This window comes from Dermacentor albipictus, chromosome 8 (genome assembly GCF_038994185.2).
Source record: "Dermacentor albipictus isolate Rhodes 1998 colony chromosome 8, USDA_Dalb.pri_finalv2, whole genome shotgun sequence".
Lineage (NCBI taxonomy): Eukaryota > Metazoa > Arthropoda > Arachnida > Ixodida > Ixodidae > Dermacentor > Dermacentor albipictus.
This window is the reverse complement of record NC_091828.1, coordinates 77,760,985-77,773,888: the sequence shown is the minus strand read 5'-3', so window position 1 is coordinate 77,773,888 and position 12,904 is coordinate 77,760,985. Positions and strand designations below refer to the sequence as shown.

The 12,904-nt window shown below is 43.8% G+C and overlaps 1 protein-coding gene across 3 annotated transcripts in view; it reads right to left on the bottom strand.

The window, feature by feature from the left end:
- LOC135921200 (uncharacterized) overlaps positions 1–12,904 on the bottom strand; it is a 51,197-nt gene that overhangs the window by 25,507 nt on the left and 12,786 nt on the right. For all 3 annotated transcript variants that reach the window (XM_070523631.1, XM_065455516.1, XM_065455524.1), the window contains exons 6-7: positions 7,154–7,327; positions 2,555–2,762 (exon numbers count right to left, since the gene is read on the bottom strand). In XM_070523631.1, coding sequence (XP_070379732.1) covers positions 2,555–2,762; positions 7,154–7,327 — 382 coding nt within the window. The remainder of the gene's footprint in view (positions 1–2,554; positions 2,763–7,153; positions 7,328–12,904) is intronic.

Below are 12,904 nucleotides of genomic sequence, written 5' to 3'. Positions count from 1 at the left end.
AATTTGGCTACACGAGAAAATATCATTCGGTTACGCGGAACCTTAAACACAAAGCCCTTTTCTAGAGTTTCTACCATTCAAAGACTAGTGACAGCGTCGAAGATTTACGCAACCCGCCACGCGCAAATTTCGGAGGACACGGAGTGGCGCGCCCGATTGTTTGCAACACCTCTAGGTGGCGCTCGCCTCCGCCGAATGGCGGCCCACGCAAGAGGCCGCGTTTCTACCAGAAAACTCACCCTCGTGCCCAGCGTTCGTCGCCGGCATTTCCAGGTAAACATTAGGGTTACATAAGCTGCATTTGCCGGGAAGCGTGAAAAGCTGTCAGAGATCCATTAATGCTATCGCATTCCACTCTTATAGGCGAAGCTTAAGCCTGGTCCTCATTTTTTGTTTTCCTTTTGTCCTAATTTTATCTAGAGTGGTGACGTCTGGTGAGGAATCAAATATAACGAAAACGTTTTGTCCAAGTTACACTTACACTGCAAAGTTTGGTTGAAGTGGCAATTTGACTCGCCTTCTTGGATGTGGATTTTTTTTCTGCCACTAGTTTGTATGTTTGAGACACAAGCAAATGAAAGCAAAATGCACACTTCAAGAAGAAAAAGTGCGCTAAGCAAACATAACATAGTTAATGAAACCTACCAAGTTAATGAAACGCCCATGAGAGCACCAAGACGCAGGCGGCGACCTACATGAAACACATATCATGCCATTCCGGTCATGATTTACGACTTATGCTCGTTACACACTCTTGTCATGGTATGCCTGTTTTGGTCCCTACCAAATTAATGAAACGATCATGAGAGCACCTAGAGGTAGGCAGTGTTTTCATTACCTACATGACAAACATGTCACGATTGATCATTTGTGTTCTTCAAACACTCTTGTCATACTATGCCGATTTTGGTTCATAACAACATCCCGAAACGACCATGAGAGCACTACGACGTACACGGCTGGATAGGTACTGTCAAAGTGGCAAATGTTGGCCAAGACATGCTTCGCATTTGAGAAGTGTTGTGAATTCAACCCCAAGATAGTATACAGATCTTTTCCTGCATATTTTGCCATTCAAGCTGACTGTACTGTGCCGTATCCGGCGCTCGTTATATATCTCGATGACATCTTAAGAACCTTTTTTTTATGTAGCCCAAGTCCCTGTTTCTGGGTGGATTACTCAAAAAGGCAGATATTTCTTGCTTAGGAAATGATGATAGTCAATTGGCTAATCAACAAAGTTTCAGCAGTCTAACTTTCCTCTAACGACGTTTTGTTATAACATACTATGCGTAAATTGCGTAATGTCATAGCACATGAAAGTGTCTCTGCTATGGGTACTGAAATATTCATTGCCTCGAGAAACTTGTTGAAATTACGTTTCTTGTACTTGATGTACAAGTTTGCCAAGCAGGAGCGGGAATGAGAGCAAAAGCTTGCAAGGCAAATTTGTGCTGTATAAAGACCTACGCTACTTAAAAGCACACGAATGCCTCTGTTTCAATAAAAGGGGCCCATGTAATTCAAGAGAAATTCAGAAATGTGTCATGCAGTTGTTAGAAAACATAATGACATCCTTGTAGACCGAAAGTACTGAGAAACTTCGATTTACTTCACCGAGAGGAGTGCAGGGGAAAGATGGCCAGAGGGGGGGGGGGGGGAGGCGTAGTTCTCTCTACACATTCCCCACCCCCAAGTTTAGAATTTTCACAAAGCAGACATGACCTCACTGCTCCTCAGTATCAATATCGCAATTAGAACATATGTGAAAATCTAAACAAAGGTAATTACTATATTCTGCTACTTAGCGAAAATATGACAGGAAAATTTCCTGCTGCAATTGCATTGCTAGAGAACCAATAAATCTGCAAAAATTATAGGGGCTTAGATGCGACAGTTTCTTTTTAAAGAAAGGGTTTCGCCCAAGAAAAGACGCCCCTGGTGTATTTGGCGCGACCTTTACGGATAAGCATTATAAGCATCGATGATGATTTAAAAAAAGATAACGGGACAACTACGGGGGTATCAGTTGGGAGTTCCGCCATCAACAAATGAAAAGGGAAGAGTGCAAGCACTCACAATTATAAAATGTCGTGTTTTATTAGGCCCTCATTTCAAACTCTCTTATGTGAACTTTGAGGCGCATAAAGATGCTGAATGTGGAGGTAAATAACCTCTTCGTCAAAATTTCTGCACCATCATTTTGCGCAACAGTTATTATTATAGAAATCGCGAGGTGAAAAAACATAAGAACAATTAAAGAAGCGAAAATGAACCGGACGAACGCTGGAAATCATCTCACTGAGTAAGCCCTCAAAACACGAATGCAACATGAACGAAAGTACCACGAGATTTACAAGCTAGAGCATGCAGTGACGTCAGTGCTGCTGCTGTTCGCTAAAGTTGTATTGAACCTGACACCGACTTTCTCGCCGGCATCAGAAAAAGATAGTGATGAAGTTTTGCTGAAATAGCGCAGTTCCACTGCGTGATTTATGACTACCCGCCCTCGTGTCTTTAAACTTCGTACGCATAAAAGGGGCAGAGACCTTACCTCACTTCAACGGAGAATCCGAAGCGGGTGAGGCTGCTTGAGGCGGCCGCTTCCAGGAACGTTTTCACCCCATTTGTTATACCGACGAATGTCGACTGACTGTCCCGGTAGAGCGAGTCGTAAAATAGATGGTCGCATATATTGTCGGCCAAGCCAGAGGGATAGTCCATCACCGTGCAAACCAGGGGAAGGCGAGGAGGGACTGTGGCTGCGTTCATACGGTTATCATTAGAAACACACAAACCACTATGTTCAATATGCACTGGTCGCTAACTAAGCCGAATTAGAATACTTTGTGATCCCCGAGAGCTTGACGGTTCGTTCGTAATATTTGCGGCATGCAAACAGCTCAAGTAGTTAAAATGTCGAATCTGGGCAAATCAAGCGTGGCACTGTTAACCATGGTTTCTGTCTCAAACGTGATGGCGGGTCGCAGTACTTAGATATGATATTTCCTCCATAGTTTTTTAGACAGCTAATACAATTTATTTCAGACAAATCAGCGCTAGTGAAATTCACGAGCAGGACCAGCAGATAGCCTTAAATAAATACACATGGAAAGCGGAGGGAAGTGATCAGATTAAGTGGGTTTTGTAGTAGTGTATGATAAAACGTTCATAGAAATGATTAGTCCTTTCTAGTGCTATTGCGTTTTATAAAAAAATGTAATAAATATGAAAGTAAGAATGCAACTTTTAAAATCAATACTGATTACCTGCTTCTGATAATACTAGGAAAGACTAAATGAGTGAATTTAAGAAGTCAAATTTTATACTTGTCTTTGTTATCAACGACCAAGGATGAGTATTATGGAAAGTACGCACATGACATAAATGACTTTCTGTATTGTCTTATGGTTCAAAACTGCAAGTTAACAAAAAATACGTTCATTTCTTTAAACACGGGATAGGGAAAATGCAGAGGGAGGCTTCAGCCAAAAAACGTCTGTACCCTCTACCCTCATGCTTATGCACAGCAATGGCTGAGCTGTTTTAAGTGATAACTGATAGTGTTTTGGGCGAGTAGTACATCGAGCGTGTAACACGAATTTTTTTTCAACGCTGATCTTCTGCCTAATTCTTCTACATGTCAATTCGGGCGCCACTAAGTGACAGTCCATGGCGTTCATATTGACTCTTCGGTGTGCATCTTGACTGAGATAAAATTGGTGTTGCGTATAATTTTTCCTGTTCCGACATGTGAGAAGGAGGTCCGGTGCGCTGTGGACCTGCGTTCGCATGCTTTCGCCAGCCTGTGTAAAATTTTGCAGAAAACGCTAGGTCTATATTACTGCCCGTCCCGTGTTTCCTGTTTCATGTTCTTGAGTCCTTCAACGTGGGATTGTGTTTTAAAAGCTTGTGCACCTTGAAACATTCTGAGTTACATTGAGCCGGCCACTCGTAGGGATCGCCTATGGATGTCCACACGTTCGTCGGTGGTCGCAAAAACGGGGCCTCCTTATCCAACTGTGAGCGAGAGAAAGACCGCGTGATTACCTATGCCAGCCATATTTGTCTCCAGTCGAACAAAATTATTTGTTCACCATGAGCGAGTGTCTAGCACTAGTTTAGTGGTGGCATATTTCCTCCCGTATAGACCTTTTACTGCGGGTACAGTTCGCTCACTATAAACAGACGGCGCTTGCACCATGCCTAGCCCCATAAATAAAAGCCGAATCATTCCAAGGCAATGACGAGGTGGTTATTAAAGAAAAGGAACAAAGCATGGACAAGAACCAGATGGAAAAACAACTGGCGCTGAGAAAATTTAGCTGGAAGAAAACCGAAGGGAAAACTTCTAAGCTCACAGCCAGAAGGTTGGACGAAGTTCCTACGAGGTAGACTAGGCTGATTAATTACCTCGGACCAAAAATAAGGAACGTCTTTTGAGAGGAAAATACTTAGGCAACGTATTCTTTATTTAGCTTTTGATGGATTTACCTAGGAAACACCGTTTGCTTTGAATGGGAAGAAATGAGGAGCGAGAAGAAATTTGATATGACCAAGGTACGTGCGACTTTGGTGTACCTTTGAGGTGTGTGAAAAGAAGCACAAGAACGCCAATGCTCTTCCTCGCTGTCCTCTTCCGACACCTGATCACTCACGATCGCCTTCACGCAGCAGCCTATGCAGCGGGTAGTCACACCTGTCACAACGTTAGACTGTCACAACGTCTCACCTGTCACAACGTTGGACTCGCTAGGCCCCGACCACACTTTCATCCTTATTTATCACTGACCTGCCCACACGCACTGCGGAATAAATTTTGAACGCATGCAAGATTCCTCTTTCCCCCGGAACGCCCGACTTCGTCGACTACAAGCATTTGAAACTTCATTATGGATATTTATAGCGCTACATTCACAATGGTTTCCCGCCATGCTCTTAGAGCCTTTCGTGAAGATCCGAGAGCTGGTCATCTCGAATATGCCGAGACGTACAATGGAATACGAAGTCCCTGTTCCTTTCCTGGCCTGTCTTCAGCCGTTGTGAAGTATGTCGCCTCTTGCGTGCGCTCCAACGCCGCAAAGGCCCACCTCTTCTGCCACTGGCTCCCATGACGTCTCCCTTATCCTGCTTCGCCGGTCGAGGTCATTGGAATCGACTTGTATGGACCCCTTCCTTTCGCCTACAATGACAATTATTGGATTGTGACAGTTGTTGGCCACCTGGCTCGCTACGCGGAGACAGCTTCTCTCCAATCTGGCACAACTCCTGAAAGCGCTATTTCTTTGTGTGAAACATATCCTTATGCAACGGAGCTCAACGTGTTCTCCTCAGCTACAGTGGCAAAGCTTTTTCTTCTATTCGTGCTGAAGTTCTATGCACCTCAACCTCAATTCATGAAAAAGCGTCTAGCTACCAGTCACAGAGCAATGGCTCGACAGAGCATTTTGACGCAATCTGTTTGGCATGATTGCAATGCACATCTGCCCCGGACCACAAGAACTCGAATACAATAATTATTTTCGCAACTTTCATGTAGAATACTGCCACACAATGAATCACCGGCTTTTCTCCTTTTTTTTTCCTCGTCTAGAGCCGTTCGCAAAAGTTTCGTCCTGGATGCCTCTTTCTTCTCAGTACTCTTTCGCGAGCGGCTCGTTTCTCGCCTCGCCCACTGCCATCACCTCGCCCGTGCTATCGCTTCCATTTTGCTGGAAGTCCGCAAATGTCGCTGCGGTTCAACAAGCCGTGCTGCGGCTTTTTTCTCTGCAGGCCAGGTTCTCGTCTGGAAAACTGCGAGCGATCCTGGTTTATGCCGCAGTCAACCCGAGGAAAGCGAGTAGACCCTCAATATATATACGAAACTGTTTGTATAAAGCAGTCTTTATACAAAGCTGCTTCTCACGAAGAGTCGCGATTCCATGAACATTGACGCCTTTTATGAATTTTCTTTAGGGCACAAATTTTTCATCTTGTTCTGGCAGGAGTATGGTGCTGGCTTTTCTTAGACTGCACTAACTTTAGGATCAACCAATGAAAATTCCGACGTAAAGACCAAGAACTGGTAGGGCTAGGAAAGAAATGTTGCACAATAAAAGGAAAAAGACATGGTTCAATACTTTGAGCCTTGTCACAGCATTCAACCATTTCAAGATGAACGTCTTTAGAACTGTCCCTTTGCTCACACTTCTGTTCAGGCATTTGCGGAACTGTCATTCATTACGGATTTCTAAAAGGGTATCCTCAGATGCCAGCAACAAGCAGTCAGCTTCACTGCAAAGACTTATTCGGCTCGTCAATGGAGCGCAAACAGTGTTTGGCCCAGCCGATTATTCTATCCTGTAAGCGGAATAAGCTGCTCCAGAACGCACTCATTCCTGGATTTGGCGTTCCCGCTCTGCAACTATGAGCACGTTAATAGGACACACTGGCTTGAACAGACAACAAACGATGAGATAAAGAGACGCAGGATGATTCCGAACACTGAAAAGATCATGCTGCCCCGTTTAAGCCTGGTCTGGGCGAATTTATACGGTATCGAAGCTGTCGAAAGCCCGTGTGAAACGATGATGGCAAGCATAACTGTGTCTGTTAATGGTGCGGTTTGAGGGTATCGCTGCCCTGAACGTTGGCTGCCACACAAATTGCATCGCTGTTAAGTACCAAACTGTTTCAGGGAGCCCTTGCAGTATTGAGATAACATTGCTTTTTGTCAAATTTTCAGAAGAAAGGCAGCATACAGGAAACTCCTTTAACGCCGTAGAGGGATCTTGATATCTGTCGTTCCAAAGAACCCTTATCAGAAAAAGGATCCTCCTATGTCATGTGAAAGCCCACCTAGAAGCATTTCTGGTAGATTTTTCTAAGTACAAAGGGTTGTGCAGTTTCCATGTGTGAGAGCTTTCGTATGCGTACGCAACCTTGCTGTATTTGGTTGAAATAAATTTCTGAGAAGTGACATTTACTAACAGCGCAAAAGCATATGGCAAAGAATACTGTGCATCAATTTCGCTAGCTAATTTTACAAAATACAGATTAAGTTCCTTTGTTAAGACTGCTCGCGAAGAATGACCGGGTTCGTCTTGTTGTTTGTTAAAAGTCACGGTGTGTTTTGACGTACAAATGAAAAAGGAGGAAATGAATATTGCCCCACTTGTGGTCGTGGTGGGTGGCAAGGTCGTTGTCGGGGTCGGTACTGTCGTACTGGGCGTCTTAGGAATGGTAGGCGTTGTCCTCTTGTAGACGGCTGCCGGGGTAGTTGTTGAAGGCCCTTTCGATGACGGGAGACGCTTGTGGGCGGTGACTTTTTCTTTCGGCCGCTTGGTTCCTGAAATAATTAAGAAGAATAGCTGCACAACAATGTACCTGTAGGCACACCATGGTATACACATAAACGCGTAGTCCTGCTGAAGTATCTTTACGTATTTTATATTTGTAGCCTTCACAAAACCTATGTAACTCTGTATAGCGCGTACTTGTAGCGCAATGTAGTACGTGCCTACTGGTGTTAGTATTTATTGCTTTGTTTTTTTCATGTGCGTTTCAATTGTTCAGCTCACGTCCTGCACTGCGGACTTTGCAAGCATGCTTCAGTTTAAAGCGAGTCTAGAGTCACATATTCCCCAAAAACAAATGTTGCGACCGTCAGCCTGAATCTCATATTCCATGTGGCGATTATATGAGCTCCCGTTTTCAGCTGAACAACCTTAAAGACCACTTATTTATCTAGAAATGCCCGAAGCTATCGTTCAATGTTTCAAGTAGGTTTTTGGAGCCGACACATTCAGACCATTCCTTACGTATTAGTTGCAGCCTATTCGTTAACTTCCGCGACTGTATTGCGGACTAGCGTTTCTGAAGAGAAAGTATTCGTGGCATCTCATTCCCTCATACACTGCATTGCATCTACATTTGCATAAGTATGCTAATGCCCATTTTTCAACACAGCTGATTAAGCCATTCCAGCGTTGTGCGAGTTATCCCTGACGTCATGTGGCCTTGTGCGATGGCATAGACAATTTTTGCTGGGAACAGGAAAGTCAACCACATTCATGCTCATAGCCGCTATTGACAGTGGAAGGAACAAACTGCTTGCCCCTTGTAACCAAGAACACCCAGAGTCAGAGACTTTCTAACAGATGCCAGCTTGCACGAAATTCGAACAAGGCACTTTTCAGAATCATACCAACACTCTGTAAGCGATTGACAACTAAATGGACGGTGTGCATGGTGAACACTAATCTGGAAATGAAGCACAAGGGAGTAGGACAAGCACATAGGCCAAACATATGTATGAAAGATGGAAGCTAGCATGTGCGCCATGAGAGCAAAATATCATGCGTTCCTTCCAGTGCTTCACTAACGCAGGAATATTCACCCAGCTGCAGTGAAGGCTTCTGTCTGAGTGCCCCTGCTCCTAGTATTTAAAGCGGCGCTAAAACACTTCTTATCGAAGTGGATGAATGCTAAAATAGGCTATTTCAGACTCACTTTGCAGCAAAAGGTTATTCAATGCGTTCTAGAAAAACGGTGTTACTGGTAAAAAAAAAATATGGCCTTTGATCCTCTTCACGTTGTTCCTGCTGTTTCTTTAATACCATGCATTGCGAGGACTATGGCGGAGAGGGGCGTGCTGACATCGCTCCGACTGTTGAACATTACTGTGGATGATTTTAACTGTTTTTGAATATACACGTAGACTGCCCTACTCCTTGTATCGTTCGTAAAGTGATTCGCTGTAGAAAGACGGGTGCCGTGCGCCATTTATTCTCCTACTACCTTAAATCCTCTTCTTTTTCCTGATTGCTCTTGATCATCTCTGACTTTTCAGGAGCAGACTGTGTCACTCCGCCGGACTTTATTGCTCACGCCTCTTTGTGCAATACTTGAACAGATTACTGATGGGCGTGTACTCTGTTTGCACAGAGACTACCAAGTACCAGGTGGTCTCCAGGATGGCACGCTGCGAGGGAGTCTTGATTATTTGAAAGGGTTCACAGAACTTGTCATTGCAAGTCCCAATTACTTTACGAACTAGAACGTGGTCACCAGGTTGCATGTCCGGTATGTCGCTTGTGTGTCTTCTGCTCAGTTTTTTTTCATTCAATTTTGATATGTCACTTGTTTCACACTTTTCTTTCTTTCTGAAAGCTTTAGGTTATCAAGAAGGCCCACTTCGCAATGCGTTGAAAGCATCGGCACAGTCTCTGAAACAAAGAGGACTACACCCAGCAAGTGGGCGATATTGGGATCAAAACTACATTATCATTCCTTAATATCCCGCTCACTTTGCAAGATTTTTCTCCTAAAAGCAGGCCCATTATCATACGCTCAGGCCTTCGTGTCTCAAAAACACCCAGCCTTCACTAGAGCGATGACACTATTTACGTCTTCTTTTCCCGCCCCTGACCATAACCATTGTTGTGCAGTGAACAGTAGCCAGCAAGAAAACATGCGTTTTACTGACGCCTTCCCTTTTCTGTCCGAGCTCCACGAAACCCAAATGAACTACTTCAAACGGTACAGTAAAATTGAATTCTATGTAGCTATCATTCTACTGTGGGCTACCTGAACTTGACTTCATTCGTTTGGCACAGATGGCATGTTGTGACGTGGGTTCTGGTATCATCTCCCACACCTGGCCACGTAAATCTCTTGGTCAGTTTATTATACATGTGCCAGAAACCATCATGTCCACCTGATTCTTTGTGGCTGAAACCATTGTAGCCCACCTGAAACCATTGTGGCTGAAACATGATAATTCCAATTGAGAAACTTCACTTCCTTTGTACCCTCCCAGATGTTGATGTGATTAAATCCATCAGGACAGTCAAATGAGTTCGGCACCAGTAACCTGGAAAGTGCATCCGCAATGGTGAGTAGAAGACCGGGGTGATCGGAAAGGGCGAAATCAAACTTATGGAGATAATTCACCGATATATAGCGATGCATCTTCTTGGTTGTGTCATGCCAAAAAGGTGAAACAATGCCTGGCACTCTACGAAGATATTAAAGTTCGTGCCTTCTATGTTAGTTCGAAAATACTGAACAACTTTCAAGAACGCTAACGCTTGTTTTTTTGTCGTAGAGTAGTTGATTTCAGCTGGCAGCTGGCTTCAGTGTATAGGCGTAGTACCCGACTACATAATGCTTTGGGGGTGCGGCTCCGACGATTTCTTGTACAGATCTTCACCAGTCGCATAATACAGAGGAGTCCTAATTTTTTGGTTTTTATGGAATTGAGAAAATGTCTTTGGCTGGTAACATAGTTTTTGTCCTTGACCTGGATTATTCGAAGAGGTGGACATCGTTAGGACGACAAAGTGAAACAAATATTCAAGTATTTAACGGAAAGGAACTAATTAACTTCCTAATTAAGTACTTTACGGCACATATTGAAATTCACGAATTGTAGCCACTGAGCGTGCGCACGACAGCAACTTAAAATAAATTTGCCAGGTTGACAGTAGTCTCCAGATATTTCCCAAAGTGTGGAACGAAATACATTGGCATTCCAGTTACTTTCGTGCTTAAATGCATAAAAGAGCGTTTGCTAAAAAATTAAGTGGAACAACAGTGCATTTTTATGGCAAGTTTGACGGCACATGTCTTGAAACTGGTGTCACTCTGGAAAATAATTCCTAGTGGATACGCCTAGCAAACTCACCGGCTACAATTTTCAATATATGCCGTCTAGTAACTGACCGAAAAGATAATTAGTGTGTTTTGTTAATTAGTTAAACATGTGTTTCTATTTTTTCATGCAAATCATTTCTGCCTGTTTCATTTATCCAGCTCAAGGACTAGAATTATGTTATCTACAACAGGCTATTTAAAATGATTCCATAATAGTTAAGGATGATCGCCCTCTGTGACGCATCTGTATTGAGCACAATCCGTAAGGACAAGTCCTGTATCCGTAGGATAGGGTCCGGCGATAATATATGCTCACCAGTTCACATTAGGCGACTTCACACCCATCATCCAAGCAGTGCGGTATACCTTTCTGCGTCAAATGTGCGAGACGTGTCTTAATGGCGTAGTCTCTGATGAAGGACCTGGAATGCCTGGCTAGGCCTCATAAAACACGCAGTGAGCGCACATGATACGGCTCCACCAGTTGTCAAATTTTTTCATTTCTCCTTTGTCATTCGTAAATTGCAATACGTGTGAGAAATCAATTAGTTAGGAAGTTAATTTGTGTATATTTAAATTCGTCGAATATTTGTTTTGATTAGTCGTGCTAGCAATGTCCGCCTCTTCCAGTAATCCAGATCAAGGAGAAGGATTATGCTAGCTGTCACAGGTAATTCACAAAAATTCCATAAAACGTAAGCGCGATGGCTAAGTATTATGCGACTGGCAGCGTTCCGCGCCAGGAATTGTCGCAGCCACGTCACAAACCCTATCCAGCAGCACTGCATTTCTTAGAGGAGGGCACTTTTTTTAAAGCTCACTTACAGATGCGCAAGACTGAGAGCACGCAGAATCTGCGAAATGTGTTTCTGATGTTCCTCCTTTCTTATTCAGTAAACAACGATATCAATGTAAACGTTAGAGAAAGTACCCAAGCATGGTTTCAGGGTTTCATTCATGATTTTCTGAAACCATGCTGGGGGTTCTTCCACCTAAAATGTAGTCGATGTAAAAATGAAATGAAGTAACGAGCCCGCAGCTGTTTATCTTGGCAGACAGCCACGACGACATCAGCGCAAGTATCAATCAGTGAGCAAAGGGCGTTGCGTTTTTTAAATGATACTTCTTATATCTCAAAAAAGAAAAGGAAAGTCACGGCTACGTTTCACCTCAGTGGCCGCGGGTAGCTAGGCAGAGCTAGAAGCTTGAGCTGAAGAGGCATGAGGCCCACCGCACACAGCCCTGGTATTCTGTGCTTCGATTTCACAAGTCCTGTCTGTGAGTGAACAGTACACCTAACATTGTTTGTTTAAACAGATCTTATTGTGTTTTACAGCAAATCTCTGTCCGCTTTTCTTACCGAAATCAGTTGGTTTGCTGCGCGAAAGCCTAGTAGCTTTCCAGAAGTAATTGTGCACAGTATTTCGAGTCCCCTTGAGTTTACATTTTTTAGAAAATACTAAATCTTTGAGCTTGAAAAAATAAAGTTGTACGATAAGCGGGCAGTTTCTGTTTAAAAGATAAGTGCACTAACGATGTGCGCGTGCGATAGCTTCTAGGGGAAGTTGCAATGCAAAATTGTCTCGAAGAACTTTACGCAGTATTTCTTCAGAGGTCGCCCACGTTTCATTCGGAATGTCAGCTATACCGTAGAACCCCTCGGTAAATCTACGTGATTGATCTTCATAGTTATCGAAACGTCGCTGGAAGGTGACATTTTCGCCTCTGATGGCGTCTGAATCGACACGATATATGCCGGGATCATCGCAAAGTTATTTTATTGCGCTGACTTTATCCTCTACGGCTGACAGTCCAACACTCAGATTGTTAACACGGTCTTGTAGAAGCTTCTGGTTAGCTTTGACCTCGTTATGCGAGGCCATTATTTTGGCGTGACTAGATTTCATAGTGTTAGTGAGAGTGGCTAATTCACCTATTATGTCTCTGTTCTCGTTAGGGTCTAATTTAGGAGGCCCAGGATCAAGTTCTATGTCGCTGGAACAAATTAGCAACTCTGCTACAGAAGTTCAGTCAGCAACAATCGTGATCAAAGCTTGTGGGCACGGCACGGGCCGCAAACATCGATTGCTGGTTCATTTAGAATAAAGAGAACATGAACGAACCTGTACAAAGAAGCAAACTGGATTGAGCGACCTCATCGCTGTTGCCGCTTGACCATGCCCACTGAAGTGCGCGTCAGATGGCACGCTGCTTATATTCAATAGGTACTGCGCAGTCGGGGTCGATGCTGTTGTCCCGAAAGAACAGA